Below are 14,454 nucleotides of genomic sequence, written 5' to 3'. Positions count from 1 at the left end.
ATCTATATTTTTAATATTATTTTACTAGTCACAAGGTGCTAAAGCAGTTACAAGTTCATCCTAATATGAATTTCAATTTTGGTCTCCAAACAATCAACCGAAGACCGTCTTATTTGTTTGGCCAATCGGCCTTATAGCATAATTTATTTTGATATTAATTGTTTAACCTTGTAAATGCATTGGTTTGTTTGCCTACTCTTTTTCTCATTCTAACCGTGCAGATAATCACATCTTGCATACAAATTACAAGAACGAACGCCAGAGAGTCGTTCGTGCTGAAACACTCACCAGGGAAACAGTCCCAGACCTGGGACATGTTCGTCCAAGAACACCGAACATATTACTTATAAGGACATACTCCCTTTGGATCATGAACACCCAAACGCATTAAATATATGTATACAATTTTAAGATTTATGTATATTAATAAATATAATTAATAAAATAACGATGATAATAATAATAACAAAAAAAACTAGTGAATAATGTTACTTCAAAAATATTTCTACAATCCATTATTTTTCTTTTCATAATTATTTGTAAAATATTTTATTTAATTTATTTATATTTTATTACATTACTGTTCAGAAATCAACAATCAAATTGTGTAAAACAGTTCCCACTATTTTTTAAATTCTCTCTTTTTTAGTTAACAAATTTACATAATTTTCTAAACTATTCTTGCTTAAAATCTGTTTTTGTAAATAAATATTACATTACTTTTCTCTATTATTGTATTATATATATTTATTAGACAGTGATAAAGTAACTAATGATAAAGTTGAAAAAGAAAATAGGAGAAATTGTGAATTCAAAAATTATGTATTTTTTTTAATAAATAAATCTTTTTTTTTCAATTCTTTCTAAAAAAAATTACAAAATCCCCTCCTTTATTTTGAAGTTAAAAAATCAAAATCAAGAATCGGATTCCTACTATTTTTTCACCTACTAATCAGGTTCCTGGAACTTCTTGTGAACCGTGCCATTCTTACAAGTAACTGGTCTATTGATATGATACAAAAAATTTAAAATGAAAAATTTACGTTTCTAACGTTACAGTATTGATCCACGTTAAGCAACATCAAAAGAAAACGCAACGTGAATTTATCTATTTCACGGGGTTCTTCCTCAGAAAGCGAAACAGAAATCCAGCGTGAGAATTCCGGATCATCTCACAGAAGCAGCACACAGCCGAATTCAATCAGTGAATAAGGAAAATTTGTACAAAAAATAATGAAAAGAATGAGAAAAATCTACAAGGAAAGATGCACCGTAGGAGCCTTGTTTCCGAACAACAACTTCAAGTCATTTTCCAACGGCGTTAGGTTGAGATCCAACTCCAAGCACATAACCCTCTTGCTGCTATTCCAACGTTTCAGAAGCGGTGCTTCCGCAATAACTGAAGAAAACCCTTCGTTCGTGCCTACCCTGTGTTTTCTCATGTGCCCTCCCAGGGCCTGGCCCAACGAGAATCCCTGCCCGCAAATGGAACACTCGTGCGTTTTGGGCTTCCGGCTTAGACTCAGATCCTTGCCTTCTTCTCCCTCCAACTTGGGCTTCTTGTGGCTGGCCCGGTGACCTCCCAACGCTTGGAACGACGAGAATTTGCGGTTACACGTCTTGCACTGGAACTCCTCCTGTGATTCCTTTTCTCTCTGCCTCTTCAGAACGGCTACCATGTTTAATTCAACGTGGTTATGTGGCAGAACACTTTGAGGCTGAAACGGAGTATTTATAGGCCATTGTTGAGAAGTCAAAAAGTCCGTTTTGTTCACCTCATTAAGATACTCCGTTATACTATACATCAATAAGAACTTTGACTTTCCTCCAATTACGTCACTACCCCTTTCTGCTTCCGTAACTGCTCACTTAAGCTTCTATTACAAGAATTAGGAAGTGAAATATATTATGTTCAATTCAATAAAATATTAATAAATTTTATAATCTGATCCTTTTTCACACATAATAGATAAAGAATAATAAATTTTATCTTAACTTTAAGAAGTAAGAGTTAAATAAAAAACGTTTTCTTTAACCAAAGATATATTAAATTAGAAGTAAAATTTGAGATATTTTATGGAGCAGTTGATTCTCTGACTTGATGCCCACGCACAATACTAGTTCAGTGGAGGCACGTTACACGGTAGAGCAACCGAGTGAAATGTCCGTGAGCACTGAGCTAATATAGGATATGTACGGATACACAACGCTTCCATGAAGCTTCCAAATCTTTAAAGTATTCCAATTTTAGTATTATTAGGTTAGTCAAGAAAAGCCAAAGTTACTTCTTATCTCAATCTAAGCAACAGGGTTTTTCTCCTATTTATTGTCATTTAATTAAATAAAAAATGTCTTCTTATGTTAAAATTTGTAATTTTAAATATTTTTTATAATTCTAGAATAACTTTTAAAAAATACTACTGGCTTCACCTTTTTTATAATAAAAAATTATAAAATTATTATTCTTATTGTAAATAATTATTTTAGTTTTGAAAAATAGTTAAATTAAAAAGATGGCCAAATTAAAAAAAAATTAATTTTAAAAAAGTTACTTAATATTTTTAATTAAAAAAACAACTACTTAAAACGATAAACTAAAAACAAACGAGATAATTTCTATGACAACCAGAGTATATACACCAAACAAATAATAGTGTAGATACTATTTAATATATGGAAAAAATAAATAAGTATTTCCAAAATTCATATTTGTTTGATATAATAACCATATTATTATTATTTTACTAGCGAAAAACATGTGTTTACGCTCTTTTACTTTATGATAATAAAAAAATATTAAAATAAAAGTTAATAGGAAAATTATATTTTAAAAAGTAATTGTAAAAGAAAAGTTACAAAGTTTAAAGAATATTAAATATTAAAATAGTTTACATTAATAAAACGAGTTTACATTAAAAAAATAAATAAATTTATTGGAGCAGTTAATAGTGATATTTAAGTGATTAGAAAGTTCAATGTAAACGCTCATTAAGTCTTCATTGAACACAGACTTGGGCGGAGTACGCCAATTTGGTGTGATAAAACAAGGTTTTCTTAGTGTCTAGGAAAACGGATTTCATAAAATGGGATCGAAAAAACATGAATTTGTTTGAAAGTTGTTTGCGTGGAGGCAGTGGTTAGATCCGATGTATGTGTTAAAAAGCAGCGAGTTTCTAGAATGATAGAAAGATCAGTGCTGGAACATGCTTTAAGGGAGTGGGAGAAAGAGACGCAACGTGGGATTCACGCGGAAGTGAAGTTTCTTCACACTTCACAAGGGAAAAGGAGCACAAGATTTTGAAAATGGAGAGAATACATATTGCGTGCAGAAGCACACCTCAACTAAATAGGAAAATTCAAATAGACCTTTTACACTAAACTACAACTTTAGTCTCTACGAGAGGGTACATGTTAGAGAGAGCTCATTAAGTGATGAGCTTTGTGGAGTTTCATTCTCATATAACTTTCTCACCATTAATTGACTGAATTCACGTCTGCAAAAGGAGTTCGATTTGGAGTTTTGCTTTCTGCATGAATTAATTTCAGCGGGTTCTCTGTGGACTTGTCTTCTGTGATCAGTGTTCTCATCTCCTCAAAGGAAGCCGGGCTGGGAACTGATATAATTCTTTTCTGAAATCTTTCGTTCTGATCAACCTTTTCACATACAGAAGAGAAAACAAGCTTTAGTTAAAATTTATTTCACAAGATAAATAGTAAAAAACTAATGAGTTACGCAAAATATCCACAACGAAAACAAAATGTGACCATAAAGTATGTACCAAGTAATCTTTAACCAGGCTTTTTTCTGCTTGAACATGGATATTTGATACACCTTCGCCATGCTTATCTTGCAATGAGTTAAGCTGCTCCAACCACCTTGTGGTCATGGAATCAATTGCCTTCTTATTCTCATGGTCCATCATCAATGCACCTGGAGTAATGCAAGTTTATTACTCGGTCCAATTTCAGACAAAAGAAAGAATGGGATAAGACATATATGTATGGACTAGAATTTACCATTTACATCTGCCAGCAGGGTACGTGTTACTGCATCACAATCTGAGTCCATAGATAATGATGCAGACACAAATTCTTGCTTAAGAGCATGATTTGATAAGATGTTTTCCCTGTCATGCATTAATAGAAGTTGAAAATTTTAACTTCCTGTGGCTCATTAAGATCAAGTCTACGACATAAACAAGCAAAACTTACTTCACTGTGGATTCTATCTCTGTAAGATTGTTCTTGAGGAGATTGCAGGAGGACGAGTTGGCACTTTCCCACTGCTTCCTAGAACACTCTACTGTCTTTGAGCTGCATAACATTACAAAAATATACAAGTTTGAAATTTCAGCTATTTTTAGCAAATTCATTGAAATCACTGGCATAGTTCTATAGTTTTGTACTGTGTTTTGTCTATTATCCTCTAAACAAAAGAGAGAAAAATTAAGAGATTAAGAGAAAAGATCAGAACAGAACAAACGAAAGCTCACCACTCAAGGAGGCAATTCTCCATGGTAGCATTAATATCACTGGCCGAGAATATTTGCTCCACATAGTGACTTTTCACGTTCTCTACATATCCACTAACTTCCTTGGTACCATCTTTTGAAACTTGCTGCATGTTGAGCATCTCTAGCTGTAATCTCTTAGACTGTTGCATGCTTGTGTCCTTAATATTTCTTGATGCCTCTGAGACCTAATACATATTCTTCAGAAGTCAGTGATCCTGTACTTAATTAATACAGGATCATAGGAATAGAAACAATAATGCACTCGACTGACCATAGCCGTCCTATTAGATGTCAAGGTTGCTAAAATCGCTGCAATTTTCTGTAAGGCCTGTGCCTCCTCTCTCTCAACCTCTTCCTGTTTCAAGTTAAAGGAAAAAAACTTAACATCATGAGTCTGACTTTAGAGATCGCGATATATAAGTGGCTCAACATCCACATACCTTAAACTTCTTCTCAAAGTTAGCTAACTGCTCGGACCTCTCATTTTGAGTTTCTTCAAGAACTTTCATGACACTTGAAGAACGTAGATGAATGTCATTAAAAAAGTTTATAGCTGCCTCTGAAGCTACTCGTGCTGAATCTATACTTCGTTGCAATCCCTAACATTGGTTCATGAAGTTTTCAATAGCATGATTAAAACTATAGCTCTTTATTTTTATACAAAAAATAAACGTAACCAAAAGAATAGTTTACAAATGAAACGTACTTGCTCTTGTTGTTGAAGTGAGAATGCTAGCAGCTGCTTTTGCTCATCAATAGAATTCTGGATGTTGCATATAACATCCTTGGCTTCAGAAACAGCAGTGGCAAGAAACTGTAAGGAGGCAGAGTAATCAACTTTAGATAGGAGCATAGAACTAACAATTAGAGCAGATAATGCCCTCAATTAATGTTGAAAATAAAGAACAATCAACTTATGTCTTGTATTTTTACATTTTCAACTGCCAATGTTTGTGATGACACTTTAGATTGTATCAGTTCCATATCCGATGTAGCTTTCATGTGCAATGTATTAGTTAGCTCCTTCATGGACTCTACCCCTGAAGTGTAAATTCCCGTCAATTTCTTGATCCTTGATTCTAGAGTTTGTGCAGCCTGAAAAAAGATTATCATAAATCAACTACGGTGGAGACCTGGCAAACATAATTTGCAACTGCAACTAGATGTTTTCGTTTGTCTTACATCACTTTTACTGGCCAGATAGGAGCTGACATGGTCTTCCATGCTTTTAAGTTGTTTCTGTTGTTGAGAAACTGATCCCATAATGGTTGTATGCAAGTCCTTTAAGCTCTCATTCAGGAGAGACCCAAAATTCAAAATTATTTTATTATTTTCTGCTTCCAATCTTTCTTTTTGATCTACAAAAAGATAATAATACGTTAATACCACAGACTGAAGGAAAATAAAACATCTAGGGTGTGTCATTACTTTCAAATTAATAGTTGATATTGATAGTTCCATTCAGAAACATATCAATTTCTAAAACAAGGAGCACATGAAGATATATCCTGGATTTCATTTTTAACATTTGAAGAAGCAGATTTCTTGTGGAAGCATTTTAAATCTTGATAGAAACATACCCAAATTTGAGGACAGTGAATTAATATCATCAGATGCATTCTTCAGATCAGTACACATTTCCTTCGCACGATCAATCAAGGCAGTTTCTGTTTACAACAAAGTAAATAAAATCACAATTGAAAAAAAATAAATAAATGTTACTCCACAACCATCAATTGAATTACCTGACTTCATTAGCTTGGAAATGGTGTATTCCTTCTCCTTCAAGGTTGAAACTACTTGCTTATAATTCTCTTGGAGATCATGTAAAGTGTTTCTGGTGTTTTCCAAATTCCCCTGAGATAGTAATTTAAATTGAGAGACAATATTTTTCAAGAATAATTTCTGAAGAAAAACATTCTAGGTATTTAGAGAACCTTGCAATCCTTAAGCTCTCTTTCTAAATCCAGCTTCTGTTCTTGCTCTGTTAAATAGAGCTCACGGAAGCTCTCCACTTGCTGCAAAATATGAGAGGAAGAGTTAACTTATCCACAAAGTTCTCCATAGACAATAATAGAAATGTCAACCAAGGAAATGTCAGGGAGTACCTTCTCACTTAGGCCAAGGTCATTCTCTAATTGCTCTATCTTCTCATTCCTTTCCTGAATGAGGTGGTTATAATAAAAATTAGGATAGGGAAATTGAAACAAATATCATGAAAAATGGAATATACATATAAATATAGTTTTCAATCAGAAACTGCGGTATTGCAGGAAAAGACACAAGCACCATATTCAGTTATATGAATATTAAAATAAAATTTTGAAACAAGTGTTTTTGTTTTTCCATATGATGCCATCATTCGCAAACTTCTTTATCGTATTATTGTTACATTATGGCTTTTTGGAAAACAAATGTAAGACCTTCTTTTCTGCTTCTTCCTGGGCAAATCTTTCATGAGAAATATATACACCGTTCTTTTCCCTTGCTGCTCGAATATCTGCATTCGATATTCACATAGACAAAGATGAGATACAAAATATTCTCTACATTCCTAAACTTAAAAATTGGTGATGAATGTACCTTCTTTCATCCTCTCAATTTCTATGTACAAGTCCTTCAGCAAAACGGCCTTTGAAACCTTTTGGTTTGCCTATTAAAAGCACACAAAGTTAAAACTGCTTTTAGAAGAATTGTACGCAAAGGACAATAAGAGTAGTGGCAACAGACCTCAGGCTTATTCTTTATGCTTTTTGCACGACTAGCATAGTCTAGTGTACTTAGTGTTTCATCCATACAATAAGCAGAAGGAGAAATAGTAGCAATTATGCATGTCTTTGTTTTCCCTCCTAGGGAGTCTCGCAAAATCCTTGTGAGCTTACTGTCTCTGAAACAACACGAACATGACATTGACAATAAGGCAAACGTTTACAAATTTTAATTAAACAATAGTAATTGAACATGTTGTTAACATGAACCTGTAAGGCACATGAGCAGAATGTTCCACAAGTGCATTTATGACACGTCCCAGGGTGAGTAAGCTCTTGTTTATCTCCCCTGCTTCTCTAGCACGCCCCTGTAATTTTATTACTCAGCATGATAATATATCCTGGTTGTAAATTCATATAATAAAATAACAGGGGTGGAAACTTAATGTCAATTCAAAAATAGATCCCTGTCAGGCTTCATAACAACAATCCAGGAAAAATAAACAGGGAGACCGTGAACAATCAGTAGATAAATAGCTTCCTGAACACTGCTAATCTTTACAACTATAATCAATAAATCGTGATCATTTAAAAGTTCAAGTAATTAAATAGCATGTTAAGAGTAAGATGATATCTCAAATTATCTATATTTGTCAAAATGCATTTTGACCAAATGACAAACTACCAACCACTATTAGTCACTTAAAATAGAGTCAAGTAGAAATTTTTCTTTTACCTCACGTGCTCCTGAACGCATTATATTTTCTGATCCTGCCAAATCGACGAGATTAAGCTTGCCACATTTAATCAACTCCTCGTCCCCAATCACTGTCTCCTTTACATACACAGTAATGGTGAAGACTGAATGAGAACGGCTGCACCAAAGTAACATTTCATTAAGCGAAACATACTTCTACAAACATGAAATACTTCTACAACTTCAATAAAAGAAAAGGACCTGCTTCTCTTATTGAGCAAAGTTTCTGCAGTGCGCCTTTTGGACGCTCCTCGTTCCAATAAAGTGTAAATTTCATTGACGCTGTAAACTGATTCTTCTTCAAGGCCTCTCACAAACACACAGCCCTTTCCATCTTCCATAAGGGTTATAGGTTTCTTCTGTTTTTCCTCCGTAGGCCTAGAATTCTCGTCTGGGGACAACAAATCCGTTATCTCTTCATTATAAAGCTCAAGGAATGTCACTTTCATGTTATAGTCGGCATTCTGTGCTTCTAAAATATCAAAAATTTGACGGACTGCTCTTGGAATTACACCAGCCTCAGCAGGTAAATCACCACCCTGTATGAAGAAATCTCATTTAATGACACTAACACACTTTCTGTGAACAAAAAAAAAAAAAGAAAAAAAAATACACATTGCTACATATTGAGTGAGAAAATTGTAATACCTTATTTCTCATGCCACCTTCCATTGTATAAGTTTTGCCAGTACCTGTCTGGCCATATGCGAAAACAGTGCAATTGAAACCATCGAGAACTTCATTCACAATTGGGGCAATTGCTTGCTCGTATATTGATCTTTGCTGTGCTTTAGGTCCAAAAACCTTTAGAAATGTAAATTAAAAAAAGTTAACTATAAGATCGTATCAAGATATTATTATTATTATTACTTGTAAATGGTCATGAGATTCATATAGCCCTACCTTATCAAAGGTGAAAACTCTATCTACTTGCTTGTTACCTAGAGTGTGCATAACAGTAACTTCCCTTTTGTTTTCACTACATGTCACCACCCTGGGAACGTTGGATCTGAGCTCATCTTCACTGAATGGCCTGACATTATGCATTAAAAAATTATTATTAAAAATTTAATAAAAAAACTGGGTCCATTTTTTAGCTTCAGCTCGTCATGAAATAAATTGAAACCTGCATCGAAGCAAAACTTGGACGTTAGTCTCTTTGTCCTTGTCCTGACGGTAGGGGCCCCATTCAGAACCTCGTGAATCGGGACGGCGTCGTTCCGGGCGAGGTGTGAGAAACGGCGAGGGAGAAGCCGTCATACCCGACCCAACTTTCTTGTTAGACTGATCAGGCGTCAATGGCATCATTTTCCCACTTTAAAATTACGAACCCTAAATCAAATGAAGCCCACCGTGAAAAAAAAGAAAGAGTATATAACATAAAAATTGAAAACAGATTCTAATATTTGCATCGATTCGATATGAACATGCAAAATTAAGAAGAGAGCGTACTTGAATGGAGAATCTGAGAAAAGAGTGTGGGTGGAAAGGGGAAGCTTTTGTGATTATGCTTTTGTTGTGAATGAGGAGTTTGAAAAAAACTGTGATGTGAATGAAGTGTTGTGTTGCTTTGGCAACGGCTACTTGAGAGTATATCTAGGCTGGGATAGCCGTTATGTGATTAATACACAGCTGCGCGTAGGACTTAAAATTCAAACTCCTCTTTCCAAAATCCGAAATCTAATACAATTGGTTCCTTCCACTTTTTGTTGTCTAAAGTTATAAATATTCATTTAAATTATGTTTTCAATTCTAAAATGTGAGACAATTCAATGGACTATTAAATTAAGAAAACTTCGAAAATTTTAAAAAGTTATTTTAGAAGTTAAATACAAAATTTCTGAAATTAAGAATAATTTTAAATTCTAAAAGTTGAAAGTTAAATCATTAATCTTAAATTATACACTCTAAAAGAATTATTTTAGTTTTTTTATTCTTATGTCTCTCTCTCTTAACATTGTTTTACCCTCTGGTGTGTCTCCCTACTCAACACTGTCTTCCTCTTAGTTGTGAATTTGGTAAGTCTTTGATTTTGTTTGTTTATTTCTCTCATCACTCACGCCTAATCTTGATATTTGAACCTCATTACTCTATTTTTATTTTTTTTTTAAAAAAAACTAAAGGTGCTTCAATAATCTCTTCATAGTTGACCAGTGGTGTTATTCTTGTATTTTAAATTAAGATTAGTATTTCATTTTTTCACATATGTAATTTAGGGTTTTTGTGGTTGTTTTTTTTTTTTTTTTATTATTTGTTTGAATTTAGGATTTGTGTTTTGTTTTTGTCTTTTAGTAAGTTGTTTCGGTAGATAATTTTGGAGACCGAGACACTAACCTTTATGACGTGACTCCAATGCTTTTGGGCGTTCGGATGGACTAGATCAGTGATTTCTGTTGCGCTTTGATCGTTCGCTCTCCTTCAATCTTCGACCGTCCGACAATTTCTGAACTATGACCGAGTGGGGGTACCTGCAAAGGCACTCTGACGCTCAAGTTAGGCGTGTTGTAAGAGAAGAACCTTGGTTCTTTTAGAGAGATTCTCAATGGAAGAGAACAGAGTTTCAGTAATATGAATAATATGTATGAGAGGCGTGAATGTAGCATACCTGACTGACGACTCTGGCTCTTATTTTATAGACTCCGTATTGATATGAGATCAATAGAATATAAACAAAATAAAATACAAACAACCACACCTGATATCCCAAAAACGGCTTCTGTAGATATTATTTTATTTGCGGTATCTTTGGCGAATTTCCTTTAAAAGTTTTCGAGCCCAATAACGGGATTATCGGCCCAATTTAAATGATCAGGATCGGCCTCTTCATGGCCCAATTATATGTCGTTCGGTAAAATCATCCGCCAAATATATTGTACCGTACATCATCCCCCCCAAGTCTTTGATAATCGTTCGGCTGGTGCTGGTTATCAAAGGACTTAAAAGAAGTTTTAATGCGACGTTTAAATGTTGTCGTTTCATCTTTTGGGGAAGTTACTGGATTTTCCCGCTCTCGGGGTAGTGGCAGGGTCGCTGAATTACAACCGCTAGATTTTTATCATCCAACGGTACGGGGCGTGAGCAACAGTTTAATGATTATAACGTTTAGGGTTTTGCTGACGATTCAAATCATCATTTCTGCTTTTTGCGCTCTCTTTTCGAACTCCTCCTCCTCCATCGCTCTGCATTTTTCTCAGCTAACAATGGCTTCTTCTTCGTCTTTCGATTGTTCTGTGCCCCACAGAGAGGAAAAGGGGCATGATAACCCTGTTGAAGCATAAGAAGGTATTTCATCGGTACCCTTTGGGGAAAGGGTTTTTGTTTATGGTGGTGTTGTGGTGGAAGAACCCGAAAGGCAATGTTCTTCATCTATTTCTGATTATGGTTGGGCTTCTCGTGAGGTAGGTGACACTCTAGCCTTTTTTCTAGTAAATATATTTTGTTGGACTGGGCAAACAATAGTTGTGTGTTGAGAACCCTAGGATACTGTTCCGCCATAAAACTGGTTGCGTGTCGGGAAGACGAAAGGGTTTTTCATGGTAGGGAAGTGTCTGGAGAGGATTTCTTTTACTTTTATTCTAGCTTGTTCTTCGATTTGTAAATTAGGTTTCCTTTCTCTGAGTTTCAAATGGATGTCTTCAAAGTTTGAAAGGTAGCCCCTGTTAAAATCGCTGCAACGGAATTATTAGCGTGGAACAAACCAAGAGGGGGGGGGGTGAATTGGTTATGTACTTTTATCGTGCCTTTTATTATTTTTCTCTTAATTTTTCTTACCAAGCTGATAATAAAAAGTAAACAAGAGAGTAAGGGAAAGAGAAAAATGCACAGGTGATTTTATCCTGGTTCAGATCACAAGGATCCTACGTCCAGTCGCTTATCTCAAACAAGATAAACCTTTTTCACTATCACAAAACAATTACAAATATTAGTCGCAGAGAAAAATAATTTGTAAGAGTTTAGAAATACCACCTCTCTTGAAACCACAAGAGATGAACTTACAAACACCTCCTTTGACTATTCACAAAGGATGAGCACCTCCTTCGAATGCTTCACGAAGGATGAATTTCTTCCAGGCACTTCCTCGGACACACCAAGGATGAGTAAGCTATTCCTCTGTCACCACAGTAGCACTTCAGGGCTTTGCAGACGAGAGTTTCCTTAGCTTCAACAATCTCACAGAGTTCTCAAAGAGTTCAGAGAGTTCTAGGCACAAGGGAAGAGTTCTTTTTGAAATAAAGAGTGAGCCATCTTATAGACTCAGCCTAATACCCTTCCATTCTTCGAAAACAGGCCATCTAACGCATTTAATCGATTAACATAAGTATTAATCGATTAAAATGAGTACAACGGCTAGTTTTTCAAATCTGAAACACCCAACGGCTAGTGTTAATTGATTATTCTCAGGATTAATCGATTAACTAATCGATTAAAACTTGCTTTAATCGATTATTACAGGGGCAATTGGGTTTTCAGTGCTAGCCTCGTTTTAATCGATTAAAACTGGGTTTAATCGATTAAAACAGCTTGTGGAAGATTCTCAATAAAAATAAATTAAATATAAAACACAAGAATCAACCCTAATACATATTTGAGCACTATTACATCAACTTTGATTATTATAAAAGCTTTATAAAATACAGAGATCTTCAATCCGTCTTTATGGATCTTGACTTGTGCAAATCTGTTCATCATCAAAACTTCTTCTTTTATTTTTGCTAAAATTTCCCCCTTTTTGATGATGATCAAAACTATCTCCAAGTTTAAGCTTTTTAATAATCTGAAAAAAAAAACAACTCATAGAGGAAGAGAGCATTAGAAAATAAAAGGATCTCTTTAAACAATATTCTCCCCCTTTTTTGATCATTAGAAAAAAATTATATTTAATAAATTTCTCCCCCTTAATAAAAAGAAAGTATGCATAAAAAAAACATGAACATCAACTCTTTATTGAATTTAAGAGAAGGCAAGCATACAATCATAAAGATAAGCAACAAAACAATCAAAGAGGATCTAGAATTCATCACTTTCGTCACTATTAAAGTGTCGCTCTAGTCCTGAAATCCTAGTGTCTAGATTCCTGAGATGAGTACAAATTTCTTCGTGGCGAGTGTTTTGAATATTCATCATCTCATTTTGGAGACGAGCCATCTCAGTCATTTGTCCAGAGAGACTCTCTAGACTATATTCTTCATTCACTTGAGATGAGCCAGCAACATTTGTGGGGTCAGGCATGGGGTTATCTGCATCTTCTTCTTCATCTGCTTGAACGCCAACAACATCATCAGGATGAACATAGGAGTCCCCTTGTTTAAGGAATCCCATTTGTCTTAGGGAATTATCTCCAACCCTGTGGCCCGGGAGCACAGTCTCATAGTGCTCATTTGAGATATCTACCCCTTTATACACACAGATCTGAGAGACAAGGAGAGGATATGGGAGTGGCGCAGCATCTAACCTTTTCGCTTTGAACATGATGGTTTGAAACAGATGAGGCCAGTTGAGTGGGATGCTCTGAAGTATCCCATANATGATGATGAGATCAGTCTCGGAGCACTGTGCATGGTTGGATCCTCTAGGACATAGGAGCCAAACTATGAGGTAGTGCAAGAGGCGCTCTTCCATCTTGAGACCTCCAGCNAGATAGAGACGGGCGTTGCGTTGGCGAGGATTGCNGAGAAAGGATTGAAATACCATTATCTTGTTGAAATATGCAAAATCACTTGGAACAATTTGTGAATTTTCCAACACAGGAACCTTTGCNACATTGGTCCAAACATCATTGTCCAAGACAATGTCCACCCCTTTGACCCTTGTTGAAAANATTCCATCACAAACCTTTAAGTTAAAATAGAATACCCGAACAAGATCGGGATAGTATCTTCCTCGGAGTTCCATGATGTGTTGAACTCCTTGCTCAATTATAAGATTTGGAAAAGAGAAGTTGTGAGAGATATACCAAGCAAGATCAATGAACTTTTGCTTGATGAGCTTCCTTTCCTTCCAAAATTGTGAGAAGGATTGTTGATCTTGATCATTGGAGAGCCATCCTTCTACGGTAGCATCTCTTCTGTGAAAATTATTCTCCGAAACTTCACTGGTTCTTCTCCTCCTTCTTTTTGAGGGTTCAACCATTGAAATTGATGGAAGGCAAAGATTATGGTGAAAGAAAGGATAAAGCAAGAGGGATATGCTCAAAATTGGTTCAAGTATGGAAAGTGGGGACAAGTGGGGTATAAATAGGTTCAAGAAAGCTCCCCAACGTTCAAATTTTGGAGAATATGGCCGTTTATAGCCGTTTAGAGTCGTTGGCAACGGCTATAATCATCAATGCAACGCAGAAATTTTTTTAAAAAAATTGTCTGGAGTGCTTTTAATCGATTAAAATGGGTTTTAATCGATTAATTAATCGATTAATACTTGGATTAATCGATTAAATCATTCGTAAATGCATAGGTAACGCTTTTAATCGATTTACACA

The 14,454-nt window shown here is 35.1% G+C and overlaps 2 protein-coding genes across 2 annotated transcripts; both read right to left on the bottom strand.

The window, feature by feature from the left end:
- Positions 1-985: 985 nt before the first annotated feature.
- Positions 986-1,841, bottom strand: LOC106771374 (zinc finger protein ZAT11). The gene has a single exon (XM_014657343.2). It carries the CDS (start codon positions 1,803-1,805, stop codon positions 1,254-1,256), a length of 552 nt encoding a protein of 183 aa, XP_014512829.2. The 5' UTR covers positions 1,806-1,841; the 3' UTR covers positions 986-1,253.
- A 1,401-nt stretch (positions 1,842-3,242) lies between these two features.
- On the bottom strand, positions 3,243-9,604 carry LOC106772801 (kinesin-like protein KIN-5B). The gene is made up of 24 exons (XM_014659395.2): positions 9,432-9,604; positions 9,106-9,311; positions 8,883-9,012; positions 8,628-8,783; positions 8,181-8,518; positions 7,959-8,097; positions 7,493-7,590; positions 7,245-7,401; positions 7,098-7,167; positions 6,938-7,014; positions 6,623-6,676; positions 6,452-6,532; positions 6,260-6,371; positions 6,095-6,181; positions 5,697-5,872; positions 5,448-5,609; positions 5,221-5,328; positions 4,955-5,113; positions 4,786-4,869; positions 4,494-4,699; positions 4,213-4,314; positions 4,018-4,127; positions 3,780-3,931; positions 3,243-3,654 (listed from the first exon to the last, which is right to left on the bottom strand). The coding sequence occupies exons 2-24, from the start codon at positions 9,285-9,287 to the stop codon at positions 3,475-3,477; spliced, it is 3,120 nt and encodes a 1,039-aa protein (XP_014514881.1). The 5' UTR covers positions 9,288-9,311; positions 9,432-9,604; the 3' UTR covers positions 3,243-3,474.
- Between the last annotated feature and the right edge of the window lie 4,850 nt (positions 9,605-14,454).

Source organism: Vigna radiata, chromosome 8 (assembly GCF_000741045.1).
Source record: "Vigna radiata var. radiata cultivar VC1973A chromosome 8, Vradiata_ver6, whole genome shotgun sequence".
In the NCBI taxonomy this organism is placed as follows: domain Eukaryota; kingdom Viridiplantae; phylum Streptophyta; class Magnoliopsida; order Fabales; family Fabaceae; genus Vigna; species Vigna radiata.
Note: the sequence above shows the minus strand (reverse complement) of the source record. Positions and strands in the feature narration are given on the sequence as shown.